At 37.1% G+C, this 13,099-nt stretch overlaps 2 protein-coding genes across 3 annotated transcripts in view; both read right to left on the bottom strand.

The window, feature by feature from the left end:
- LOC111468168 (glucose-1-phosphate adenylyltransferase small subunit, chloroplastic/amyloplastic) overlaps window positions 1-3,397 on the bottom strand; it is a 4,431-nt gene extending 1,034 nt beyond the window's left edge. The window contains exons 1-8 of the mRNA XM_023113289.1: window positions 3,003-3,397; window positions 2,511-2,807; window positions 2,039-2,308; window positions 1,735-1,914; window positions 1,144-1,247; window positions 956-1,067; window positions 741-839; window positions 307-426 (exon numbers count right to left, since the gene is read on the bottom strand). Of these exons, the coding sequence (XP_022969057.1) occupies window positions 307-426; window positions 741-839; window positions 956-1,067; window positions 1,144-1,247; window positions 1,735-1,914; window positions 2,039-2,308; window positions 2,511-2,807; window positions 3,003-3,278 (1,458 nt within the window). The 5' untranslated portion in view covers window positions 3,279-3,397. The remainder of the gene's footprint in view (window positions 1-306; window positions 427-740; window positions 840-955; window positions 1,068-1,143; window positions 1,248-1,734; window positions 1,915-2,038; window positions 2,309-2,510; window positions 2,808-3,002) is intronic.
- A 1,527-nt stretch (window positions 3,398-4,924) lies between these two features.
- LOC111468122 (subtilisin-like protease SBT5.3) lies at window positions 4,925-11,882 on the bottom strand. Of its 2 annotated transcripts, XM_023113208.1 has the most exons (11): window positions 11,691-11,882; window positions 11,529-11,629; window positions 11,316-11,416; window positions 10,995-11,162; window positions 10,142-10,253; window positions 8,967-9,501; window positions 7,983-8,080; window positions 7,604-7,849; window positions 6,690-6,804; window positions 6,294-6,507; window positions 4,925-5,667 (listed from the first exon to the last, which is right to left on the bottom strand). In XM_023113208.1, exons 1-11 carry the CDS (start codon window positions 11,841-11,843, stop codon window positions 5,126-5,128), a joined length of 2,385 nt encoding a protein of 794 aa, XP_022968976.1. In that variant the 5' UTR covers window positions 11,844-11,882; the 3' UTR covers window positions 4,925-5,125. The 2 variants fall into 2 exon arrangements, with proteins under 2 accessions (XP_022968976.1, XP_022968977.1); XM_023113209.1 differs by lacking the exons at window positions 11,529-11,629; window positions 11,691-11,882 and having other exon boundaries at window positions 10,995-11,160.
- Window positions 11,883-13,099: the final 1,217 nt, after the last annotated feature.

Genomic DNA, 13,099 nt, shown 5'->3' with positions numbered 1-13,099 from the left:
AAAAAAAAAAAAAAAAAAAAAAAAAAAAAAAAAAAAAAAAAAAAAAAAAGCCAAACGTGTGCGGCCATGTGAAGCTGATTTGAAATAGATTTATTCCCACCGTCAAAACAACTTTAAGAGAGAGAAAAGGCTCTTATGAACTCATTTCTTGTCTACTTGTATTTGTTCCTTCTCTATGGAAGGAGTGGATTTGATTGAGAGTAAAAAGATAATGGAAATCGACCCCACCCCGAAAATGCGTGATAAGATATAATAACATAAATGTTAAAAACGAAATAAAAGCAAACAAAAGTTGACATGACATACCTTGACATTTTCCCCGATGCGAGCATTTTTGTCAATGATAGCTCTCTTGATGTGGGAATTTCTGCCAATGCCAATTGGTACACTACCCTTTGCCGCCAATAACCTACGGTCGGCGTCCGTCTGAGGAGCACCACCAAGGAAAACTACAAATCAGTTTATGCTCTAACCACCCCTCAATTTATCTCCTCAACAAAGTGCAAAACAGTTAGAAATTATATTAATATTGCCCACTTTGAACATAAATTCTCGTAATTTTATTAGAGTGTGGCTCTATATTTTAAGATAATAGTTTTACATGAGTTTCAAATGGTAGCATTAACCATTAAAGGTAGTTTTTCAACATTTTCATGATGTTTAAGTATCTAAAAGTACTTTAAAGAGAGGTAAAAGCTATCTGAAACTCATGATAAACAAGGTTATTATTGAATACAGACCTCATAATAATCTGCACCCATCAATAACGTGTCTTCTATGATTGCACCTTCGGATATGCAAGATCGGAGGCCAACGACAGAATGATGAATCTTGCAGTTCTGAGGAGAAAATAAAAAAGGGGTTATTCCAACTATGGAAAGGGGAAGGAATAATGCAGTTAAGACGAGGTAATAACACCATCTTAGCATAGCAAAGAGCTTCGTAAAGAAGTTACCTTTATGACACAGCCCTCACCAATAACACTGTCAGTGATATCAGCATCGAGCATTTTCGATGGCGGCAAGTAGCGAGGTTGGGTGTAGATTGGAGACGAACGATCATAGAAGCTGCAATTGGGTGTTTCGTGTATCAAATAAACACATGATAACTTAACAATTCATTAATAACTTAATCAAATGTTACCTAAAATCTGGTACTGGCTTCTTTGTGATCCCCAGATTTGCGTTGTAAAAGGCTTCAATGGTACCAATATCTTCCCAGTAGCCATCGTACAAGTAAGCTTGCACCTACAAAGTCAAATCAATATCTTTATTATAGAGATCGCAGCCCTTACGAGCTCTGGTGCCATCGTTCTCCAGCAAACCAAGAGTAATCAAGATCAGCACTCATTCAACTACTACTTTGCCTTTTTTTCTTTTAATTTCTTTTTTTTTTAATCGAAGCAGAAAATATTTGTAACAGATCAGCTCAAGCCCACCACTAGCACATAATGTCCTCTTTAGGTTTTCTCTTTTGGGGCTTTCCCTTAAGATTATTAAATGAGTCTACTAGTGAAAGGTTTTCACACCCTTATAAAGAATGTTTCGTTCTCCTCCCCAACAGATGTAAGATCTTACACATGTAGTGGCTAGAGTTTGTATCAGACAACTCGATTGTCAAGGCCATCGTTGTTTGGTACTTTCCACTAACGAATTCTATGATATATTTGGACAATACTTTCATCAATATTGATATGACATATATTTATGGTGCATAAGATCATTATATCCATACCCTCATTCCAATGGAAGTTGCACCAGGAATAACTTCACTCCCAAAATCATTTGCTCCGGGAAATTTTTCTCTTAGAAGATTCAGCATCACATCCTTACTGATAACGTAAATACCCATGCTGGCTATGAAAGGCATCTCTTTCGCTCTCTCATCATCAAGACCCAAAATAGTAGTATCAACCTGTAAGAAAGAAAACAGGATTTTTTTTTCTGCTTTAGACTAACCCATCTAACAAGAACATCTTATGAAGCAAGACATAGGAGAACAGTTTATTATGATAAAAAGTATTGGAGTTTGGATTCACCTGCATTGCTTTCAATTGGTCTCCTTTCGGTTTCTCTGCAAACTCAATTATCCGTCCCTCTTCATCAATTTTCATCAGACCAAATGCAGTAGCACGGCTTTCATCCATGGGAAGTGCAGCTACAGTGATATCTGCATCAGTCTCCCTGTGTGCTTGAATAAATCTCTCGTAGTCCATTCGGTACAAATGATCGCCAGCAAGAACTAGATACTCCAAAACATTGTGTTCTTCAAATAGCCATAAATACTGCCTAACCGCATCAGCTGTTCCCTGCAGGTTTCAATTCCAAACATTTATGAGATAAGACGGAGTATATCAGATCAAGACAAACTTAAAGAAAATGCATTAGGAAATTGGAAGTATTAAGACAGAGTATATCACAAGATCAATGTTCTGAACAAAATGGTAGGTTTCAGTGATTCCAATTTTCGCGTGAATTATGAAAGAATAAACCTAATCTTGATTCCATCACCTGGAACCAATTTGGATTCTCCGGACTCTGCTGAGCCGCAAGAACCTCAACGAATCCTTCATTCTTGTAACCGCCCATGTTACTCGCATAAGCTCGGGAAAGATGACGATTAAGAGACGCAGAATTGAATTGCGTTAGGACATAAATCTTGGAAATGTTGCTGTTGAGACAATTGCTAACAGGAATGTCAATCAGCCTGTAGTTTGCTCCAAGAGGAACAGCAGGCTTCGCCCGCTTCTTAGTGAGCGGATAGAGCCGCGTTCCAGCACCACCTCCCAGAATAATCCCAAGCACACTCTAACCACAAAAAAAAAACAGATAACAGACGCCATTAAATCACCATCCATTCTAGAAACAAATCGCAGCGGCTCAATACAGGAAATCAAACGAAATAAACTCCGCGAACGCATCAAGTACAACAGGCTCTAAAACTATTCGATTCCAATCAATTAACGCATTCAGAGAACAACACAAAGAAACAAGAATACCAACCCGGCTAGCATCGGGATCGAGGCAAGTCTGAGAGTTCTTGGAATCAGAAACCGCTTTCGGAGAGACGATCAAAGGTGCCGCTCTACCACCAGAAAAACGTCGTGATCCCAAAGCAGAAGCTCTAAAATCAATCTTGTCACCAGAAATGAGAGACGCACCGAACGAGAGGCTTCGAACGCTGCTTCCCCTTACACGGTTAGAACCGCCGTTCGACGACGAAGACCCCGACGTCGTCGAAACTCTGAGAACTCCACCTGCAGCAATAGAAGACGCCATTGGACGATCAATCCGAATTCACAAAGCTAAATCCGGTTTCTTCACCGATCAGACAGTGGCCGGGAAAAACGAAAATACTAGAGATTAGCTCGCAGCTCAACTGCCGAATGAGGGAACCGATTTGCCACTGATATTTGATGTGGTCTCAGTGTCGATTTTACCCTTCATATTTTCACTTTATTACGTCGTTACCCTCGGTTTTGTAGACGCAGAACGTGGTCCTGATAGGGGCAATATGGGGAAAAAGAAAGTTCGAGCGGTTCCCCAATAAAATTAAAGGAAATTAATATTATTTCTAATTTTATGAGATTTGAGTGGACGTGGATTCACGGATCTATCCATAAGTCACATGGACTCTTCCTTTTTTAGATTTTTTGGGAACGGTTTCATTCTAATATTTTCTATATTTTTTTTAATTTAATTAAATTAAATAATAACATTCCTAGCTCTAACCCGATACATTTTTCCGACCCAACCCAATTATTTAAATTTTTATAATTCAAACAACACTTATTCAACCATAAATTATTAGGTTGAGAATTGAACCTAATTATTCTACTCGGTACCCTTTATTAAATAATGAACATTGAGGATCTGACTAAAGTATTCGACTCGAGTAATTCTTATTAAATAATGAACCCAATTAAACCATAAATTATCAGGTGGAGGTCTGAATCAAACTATTCGAGTAATCAACCATAAATGGTTAGATTGAGTTTTAAATTTTTATTTAAAATAAAAATAAAATGTAAATATGTAATATTTAAAATATAATCCAATTGAGTTATTATTATTATTAATCCAACCGATATAAAATTATTAAAAAAAATGGCCCCAATTCAACAAAACTAAAAAGGAAATGTAATATTAAAGCAAAATAAATAATTCGAAAATACATTTTAAGATGAAAATTGAAGCACAATAAATTATTCCACACACATTCTGAAGGTACAGTGCACCTCATAAATTAATAAACATTATATTAAATTATGGATTAAATCAGCACCGTCAATTTCCTTTTCTTCGTATTTAATTATTATTTTTTTCCTTAAATTCGAAAACATAGATCAGGTTTCCAGTTTAGGTGGGCCCAAGGATCAGGAGCGCCGTTGAACTTGAAGTGATGACCATATCGTTTCCGTACACTGGCCCACACCTGATTATTTCCCGCTACCTTCCAAATATTTGGTTTGTACCTTTTTACCAATCTCGAGGAGGCTTATTTTACATGCTTCAAAAAACTCAAGTGTACGCATTCATATCTTAATTAATTAAAAGTTAAATTACTATTATTTAGTTTAAATTTTTAAATATTTTTCTCTCAGTCTAATGATTTGAAAATTAATTTAATTTTAATTTTTTAAATGCAATTTTTACCGACAAATTTGGCTTTGACACGACCCATGAAATTTCTTCCCGAAAAATATCACCAAAATCGTCATGGCTCAATCAGGTATAAGTCGTAGGAAGACATGATTCAAAGATGAGCCAGTCAATAGGGAATGACTTTTTCTTTCTGGCTTCGCTCATTCACCTATCGGTCTCCATTGCTCGAACCTATTTATTCTTTCTCCCGAACTTATCGGTGTCCCTGTTTCAAATGGATTAGAAACATACAAATGTCAATAAAATCTAAACATTAGTTATTGTTGTTTTCCCTCACTGTATCAATCATTATTATAAAAGACGAAGGTCGAACATGAGCCAAACAATCCAAAAGAGCGAAAAGAGGACTCAAGCTAAAGTCATCGTTTACAAGTCGAGGTGTCGCGCTAAAATAAAGAAACTAAGCCAACCAACCGAATTAAATCGTGGACCTGTTTGAATCGACTTTCCTTAGCTTTCTACTAGATTGCCATTACCACAATAGGGCTTCTTACATGGTGCTTACCGTCAGACCATATCAAATCACCATATACATAATTCTTCTCCCTTCCTACATTCCCTTCCTTGACTTTCATGAGAACTTTGAAGCTCAGCTCTTCACCTAATCTTGTGAAGCTCAACTTCTTTGGCTTAACCGAAACTGATATCCCAGCCGGTCTTCTTATCTCGGCTTTGTACGTTCCGGGAGAACCGACGTTCTTTAGTCTTCGAGTAATTGTGATCGATCTCGAGAGGTTAGGGACAGTGATTGAAGGATAGTTGAGATTTGTAAGACTAATAGGCTCCGAGCAATTGAAGGGGCCATTGGAGAACTGTGATAGTTGAGCTTTGTTGTATCCTAAGGCACATAGAAATGACAGATATTCAGTAATGGTTATGTCATAGACCAAGCCAGGATCTGTAGCTTTATTTGGATGGATGTGTCCTGCTCCATAGTTGAATGGCGTGGCCACGGAGTAGGACGCGTTGAGGAGCGGCTTGAAGTTGTTGTCTAAGGTGCTTGCTGCAAAAAATAGAAACTAATAAGAACGACGCCTGACTTGTCCGTTTAGTTTCCATTTGGTCCTTGAATTTTCAAAATATTATATTTTACCCTCAGCTCGTGAGCTTAGATTTCATATGATCCTAAATTTCAAGATTTTACATTTTGTTCGTGAGTTTTCACCAATGCTCACTTTTAATCAAAGTTAACATTAATGACCAAAAACGAGAATTAGTACAAACTTGTAGTAAAAGTGTCAATCTAGAAACTTAGGGCAGTGTTCGTGAGTTTCACCAATGCTCACTTTTAATCAAAGCTAACACCAATGACGAAAAACGAGAATTAGTACAAACTTCGAGTTAAAAGTGTTAAATCTAGAAACTTTGGACCCAAATGGAAACTAAACTCAAAACTCAAAACTCACGGATAAAAAAGATGCAATAATTTGAAACCTATGACCAAACGGAAACTAAACTAAAAAATTATGGTAAAAATGTAACTTTTTGAAACGTTAGGACCAAATGGAAACTAAACTCAAAGTAACGAATAAAGAACAATATTGAAAATATAGTCGAAACGTAAGGACTAATTATTTGTTTTCAAAGATTTGTGGCAAAGAAAATACCGAGGGCGTTGAATTGTTTTACCCGTGGTCATGATTGCAGATTTAATAGCGGCAGGACTCCAGTGAGGGTAAAGAGTTCTAAGGAGACCAGCTATACCAGAAACATGAGGGCATGACATGGAAGTTCCTGATACCGAGTTAAAAGCAACCCGACGCTTATCATATTCTTGATTGGTAGGTCCTTCTGCTTCAGTATAAGCAGCTATAACACTCAGCCCCGGTGCTGTAACATCAGGCTGCACACACAAAAATCACCCAACAATCATTATAGCAAGCTCCGTTTGATATCCATTTGACTTAAAAAATTAAGTTTATAAACAATAAGTTTCTATTTGGATGAATACCATTATAAAGAAGTGTGAGAAACCAGACATATTTTATGAACTAAATGAGTATCAAATGGAGCCTAAAAGACAACCTTTAAGATCTCTGGAGTAATAGTGCTTGGTCCAACTGATGAAAATGCTGCCATAAATGGAGCTGGCCTTGTACCTAATTGAGTTGTAGCTCCTGTGATGTAAGCCTGAGGGAACCTGTTCACAATTTAAAGGTTTCAAGGTGATGTGCACGATAGACCATGAGCAGGGTGTCACGGTCATGTTTGTTCAGGGTGTGTGTGGCCGCATGTCCATGTCATGCCGAACCCTTTACTTCATTTCATGTTATATTGTCTTACTATTATATTTCCAATTTGTACAACTACTCGGCAAAATCATGTCTAGACCTGCTAAACTTGAATCGCGTAAGAATTTGTACTATAGGGAGGGTGTAACTAGTAATCAACTCCTCCCCTGATTTTTGTATGACCGTTCAGCGGAACCACGTCTAGGCCTGCCAGATCTAAATCGCCTCAAAATGTATTATAAGGTGATGCGACTAGTTGTCAAATTCTCTCAATCCAAAAAGTTACATGTTATTTAAGTCGTTGTGTTACCTTTTGCTTATAGCTATATAACGTTGCTTTTAAAATCATCTCTCTTTCTTACTTTCAAACTCGCTTTCAAAAATCTTTCTATCCCCGTTTTCTAAAACCTTGTTCTCTAATGGGGCCAAAGGCTCGAGCATACATTACCCGGCCGTAGGCGACACGAATACAAATTGGTTTGACTCACTAGGTGTTGGGAGTGAGTGCTGCACAATCGCAAAGTCCGTTGTCAAAAAAAGTGCAATTGTGACACAGGACAGCCATACGGCCCAAACAACTCAAATGTTGTTTGCTGTTGTGCTTAATTTAGGACCGGTTTGGATTGACATTCCAAATGTTTGAAAATGTTTTTAAGCATTTAGAAAGTTAATCTAAACATGCTTGTTACTGTTATAGAAGCAACTTACTTGGTTGAATTGATGTATGCAAAAACTGCAACGCCATCAGTGAAGTTGATGTGCGAGGCTGGAAGAACATGTGGGTCCGCAAGGATTTCATTCCCACTGAGCTCATTGTTGGCGAGAATCATACCCACAGCTCCAGCCAACATTGCTTGCTCGCCCTTGTCCACTCTTGCATTATCACCACGAAGGCAGACGAGGATCTTTCCCTTCGCCTTCTTAGGATCAAGCGTACCAGCTTTACACAATTGACTGAAATGTTCAAGAAATCAGAGCCAATTACTATGAACACTTAGAAATTCAATCTAAAAAGACCCTAAACACAATAATTCTAAGGTAATTTCAATAGCTAAGACAGCAGAAAATTATTGTTCCATGTTCTTACGCTTCATGAGCTGATGCATTGGCCAATCTAACATCTGCAGCACTCATGAGTGGATAGAACTTCCTGCTTGGCAAACCTTCAGGGGTTAGGCTTTCGCCCTACAAAAGATTGCGTTCTTCGTTAGGCAAATTGCACCATTGATAAAACTTTCAAGTTTGTATCAAGTAGATCCTAAACTTTCGATTTTATGAAAGTCCTTATATTGTTAAGGATTGTTGGGAGGGAGTCCCACATTGGCTAATCAAGGAGAATGATCGTGAATTTATAAGTAAGGAATACTATCCAAGGCCTTTTGGGGAAACCCAAAGCAAAGTCATGCGAGCTTATACTCAAAGTGGACAACATCATACCATTGTGGAGAGTCGTGATTTCTAACATGGTATTAGAATCATGCCCTTAACTTAGCTATGTCAACAGAATCCTCAAATGTCGAATAGAGAAGTTGGGACCCTCGAAGGTCTAGTAAAAAGTGACTCAAGTGTCAAACAAAGAGTGTATTTGTTTAAGGGCTCCAGAGAAAGGAGTCGAGTCTCAATTAAGGGGAGGTTGTTCGAAGGCTCCATAGATCTCAGGGGAGGCTCTATGGTGTACTTTGTTCGATGGGAGGATTGTTGGGAGGGAGTCCCACGTTGGCTAATCAAGGGGATAATCATGAGTTTATAAGTAAGGAATACATCTCCGTGGTATGAGTCATTTTGGGGAAACCAAAACCAAAGTCACGAGAGGTTATGCTCAAAGTAGACAACATCATACCATTGTAGAGACTTCTTATAATCGATCATTGGCTTCTTTGACAACTTTTGAAGTTCATGAAATTGAAAGTTTAACGATTGGTTAGGTATAAAATTCAAGTTTATGCACAAAAGATTTTGTAATTTAACCTATGTTTCAAATCTGTTGTGGTTTGAAATTCCTTTCATAGCATAAATGTTGCATCAAACTTCATTTCCTCTCTACATAATTTCAAGAACAAGTTGCACTAACCTCAATTTGCTTCTTGTTCCCAAGAACGACACGACTAGGGAACTTCCTGTCCATGGTGCTGGCTCCGACGGTGATCTGCCAGGGCGCAATATTCGTCACGGAACCGGCTGTCGGTCCCGAATTTCCGGCAGAGCAAATCACCACAATCCCGTGCCTCACGGCGTGGAATGATCCAATTGCAACACTATCGTTAAACAACGGATTCGGATCTCCTCCAAGCGACACCGACAACACGTCGACGCCGTCGTGGATCGCCACATCAAACGCCGCCAATATATCGGCATCGAAGCACTCATTCCCAGCCGCTGGAGGCCAGCAGACCTTGTAAGCGGCCACCCGAGCCCTAGGCGATCCGCCCTTGGCAATGCCCTTTCCCAAGCCGAAAACACTAGCTCCGGCGACGAAGTTACCGCCCGCCGTCGATAAGGTATGAGAACCATGCCCTTCATTATCCCTCGGCGAATTGAACGAAGAATTTAGATGACCGACAACGGATTTGTAGCCTTTGTTGAAGTATCTTGCTCCGATTAGTTTCCTTGAGATTAAATTACCACCAAATTTACAGAAATTTCAGATAATATCGTGCATGCTCATAAACCCATGAACATGCAACACTGGCCAAAACAGACAATATCACTACGAACAGTGCTTAAGTGATTAAATGATATCAAAATTAGATATTGAATAGTGTGTCAATGAGAACGTTTGACCCGTTTCAAAATCGGGATGGATTAATTTTTTTGAAAATTAAAAAACTCGAGCGAATTTAAATTTTTTTGGTCGAGTTTGTTCGCTACCCGACCCTACCCTAATTTTATATGTAAATCAATATTTTAGATGGGAAATAAATATTATATATATATATATATATAGATAAAAAGTGAAAAGGGAAGAGAGAGTAAAAAATAAAAATATTATTCTTATGGACATAATTGAAAAGAAGATATACGCAACATATATCTTTTTTAAAGTCGATTTGAATATTCCCAACTTCGTCTCGGTATTGGTAGGTCCTACTTAAACTAATTCTAGACAAATTTTTACTCCGCTATTTAAATTAAAATATAAAAGCTAAGATATTAATATATGAACGTCGCTCGGGACGTAGGTCGGAATCTCTACTCCGCTATTTAAATTAAAAATAAAAAAAATGAAGAGAGGGAAAGAGAAAGTACCTATTGCAATGGAAAGAAGGATCATTTTGGTTTTGGCATATTCCTCTCCACCTTTGGGGAATTGGTCCCAAATCATCGTAATCACTAAAGCTTTTTGATTCCGGCCATACCCCTGTTGAAATTCCAGGCTCAAAATGACCAAAATACCCCTCACGAGTCTAAATATAAATAAATTATTATTATTCGTTTTAAAATTTATTTTATTTTAGTCTCTATATTTTTTAACACTCTTAAAATTATTTTATAAATCTATCGTTTTAAGGTTTTTGACATCATCAACTATCACTAGAGATTATCGACTTGAGGTTACTATCGTCATTTTGACTAATTGAAGTCTTTCGCTTTACTTTTGCCCAATTTTCTGTTCGTTGGAATCTACATTCTCTTACTTTTCTTCCTCCATTGCATTCTACGTTTTTATTTTCTTTCTACTCTTATTCTATCTTTCATACTCGTTATCGAGCTCCTTCAAATTTCAAGTGTATTTTATTAATTTAATTTATTTAAAATATAAAATAATTTGTTTATTTATAAATTAATTAAAAATGGTTTAAAAAAATCAACCATGGGGGTTGGAGATAAGAGAGTCAAACAGACTGAACGCAGATCCATGAAAATATATTTTTAGTTTTCCAAAAAAAATAAAAATTAAACTAATCAAAACTACGTCGTTTTGATTGATCTAAAACCCTTCTTATCTCTATATTAAAAATCAGATCTTGTTTTTATTCATTAAAAAAAAAAAGTCAAGGGCTTGAAAAAATATTATTCAAATCAAAATTAATTATTTAATAAATAAATAAATAATTAATTAATTAAAGAAGAGAGAGAAAGTTAGAGAGAGAAAACGAACCAGTATCAAGGTTTCCAATAATGGTGTCTTCTCCAAACCTTGCCTTCTTCCATATTGATTCTGAACTTATAACTCCATGATTGTTCTCCAATTCCATGAACTCCCATGATCTTGTCGTGTGTAACCGTCTTCCTCGGTTCGGAAAAACCGACACTACTTCTGGGTGCTCTGGGTTTTATACACATAAAATGTTAAATCACCAATCAACTCAAAACGTGATCGATGTTAATTTTAAAAAAATCGATATTATAATTAAAAATTTTCTATTAAATATTCGAATTTGAGATATTAACGATGAACGAAAAGAGAAAGAATAGCTACTTGCTAATCGAGCAGCTACTTCGTCTTCCAACATTGCTGCAAAGCCATTGATATGTCTAGTGTACGAGTAAAAGATGACATCTTCGGCAAATTCATTTCCACTGAAAAGATAATAAATCAACCGTTAAATAATCGATTTCGACACGATCAAAAGTTCGAACATTATTATTTGGCTAATGGGTAATGATAAAGTCGATTTTTTTTTAAACGTACCTCTCGAGATATGGTCGGAGGAGTTCTCGGTGAGAATCGGCGACAATATCAGCCGGTTTCCGACCGCCGTGGGAATGAGCTCCCATGTAGACAACATAGGACTGCAAATGGGGTGAAAATTTGAGAGAGAAAATGAGAGAAAAGCAAAGAAAATGAACTAACCCTTTTAATGGCGGCGGTGGGAGTGAGCAGCAAAGAAGAGAGAAGAAGAAGAAGGAAAGTAGTTGAAGGATATGTCGGTTGTTTCATGGTTTCTTCTTGTGTCTGGTCTCTGTTTTTTCTCCCCTTGGCTTTAATTATATGTCTTCCTCCCATGGAATAGAAGATACTTCTACACTTAAAAAATTAGGTTAAAATATAATATACGTTTGTGTTCACACTCGGGGAGTAGGTAAGTTAACTGTGTGCAATATGGTGACAAAGACATGTTAACTGATCTAACTTCAAGAAAACAAGGTAATATAGAACGTTCAGAAACGCGTTCGTTGACAAAATCGTCGTAGGAATGGAGATATTTCTCCCAAGCGGAGGTGAACTGATCAGGTTTTTAGATCAGTGCGAAAGTGAACCGGCCGCTGGAGGATCAAAAAGGTAATATTTGGGCTATTACACGAGGTGAATTGGTCAACAAGCATAGACTCTTAGACTGCTATGGAAGCGAGCTCATCAGTGGAGGATTAGAAAGGTAGGTCGGTCGAATGAGGGAGAGCCACGCTGGAATGGGGATATTTCTCCTTAGTGGAGGTGAATTGATCAATGAACACAGGTTTTTAGACTTGTGCAAAAGCGAGCTGGTCGCTGGAGGATCAGAAAGGTAATATTTTTCCCGAACGGAGGCAAATTGGTCAACGGGCATAGACTCTTAAACTGCTATAGAAGCGAGCCAGTCAGTGGAGAATCAGAAAGGTAGGCCGTTTGAATGAAGGGAGAGTCGCCGCTGGAATGGGGATATTTCTCCTAAGTGGAGGTGAACTGAACAATGAACACAAGTCTTTATACCGCTGCAAAAGCGAGCTAACCGCTGGAGGATAAAAAAGGTAATATTTTTCCAGAACAGAGGCAAACTAGTCAACGAGCATAGACTTTTAGACTGCTACGAAAGCGAGCCATTCAGTAGAGGATTAAAAAGGTAGGCGGGTCGAATGAGGGAGATCCAAGTTAGAGTCTCGATAAAAGACAATTTTAAAAATGATAGACTATTTTTTGAGCTCACAGTGGAAAGACGAACCATCGTCCTTTGAGATGATAATTAATGTTTTATTTAATTTGTATACACTAAATTAATTATATCCATAGAAAATATCCTTTAGATTTTTATGGATTTTTATGAAGGGATTTTATTAATATATATAAATTTTAAAAAAAAACTTTTATTAATTATTCCATTATACATTATCCACTCCATTTTATATATTTGTGGCACATCAATATAATATAAGATATTAATTAATATTATTGAATTAAATGACAATATATATATTTTTTTAATTTTTATTTGGAATTATCAGCCAAAATTGTAATTAAAAAAATGAGTGCATAAATAGTTTTTTTTTTTTTTTTTTTTTTTTTTC

This window comes from Cucurbita maxima, unplaced genomic scaffold (genome assembly GCF_002738345.1).
Source record: "Cucurbita maxima cultivar Rimu unplaced genomic scaffold, Cmax_1.0 Cma_Scf00036, whole genome shotgun sequence".
Classification (NCBI taxonomy): domain Eukaryota; kingdom Viridiplantae; phylum Streptophyta; class Magnoliopsida; order Cucurbitales; family Cucurbitaceae; genus Cucurbita; species Cucurbita maxima.
Note: the sequence above shows the minus strand (reverse complement) of the source record. Positions and strands in the feature narration are given on the sequence as shown.

Excerpts from the sequence above, each read along its gene's own strand:
- LOC111468122 (XM_023113208.1), bottom strand. The coding sequence starts at position 11,843 with ATGGGAGGAAGACATATAATTAAAGCCAAGGGGAGAAAAAACAGAGAC. Across the intron at positions 11,630-11,690 it reads CCACCGCCGCCATTAAAAGG|TCCTATGTTGTCTACATGGG; the intron begins GTTAGTTCATTT and ends CCCCATTTGCAG. Across the intron at positions 10,254-10,994 it reads TATTGGAAACCTTGATACTG|GGGTATGGCCGGAATCAAAA; the intron begins GTTCGTTTTCTC and ends GAATTTCAACAG.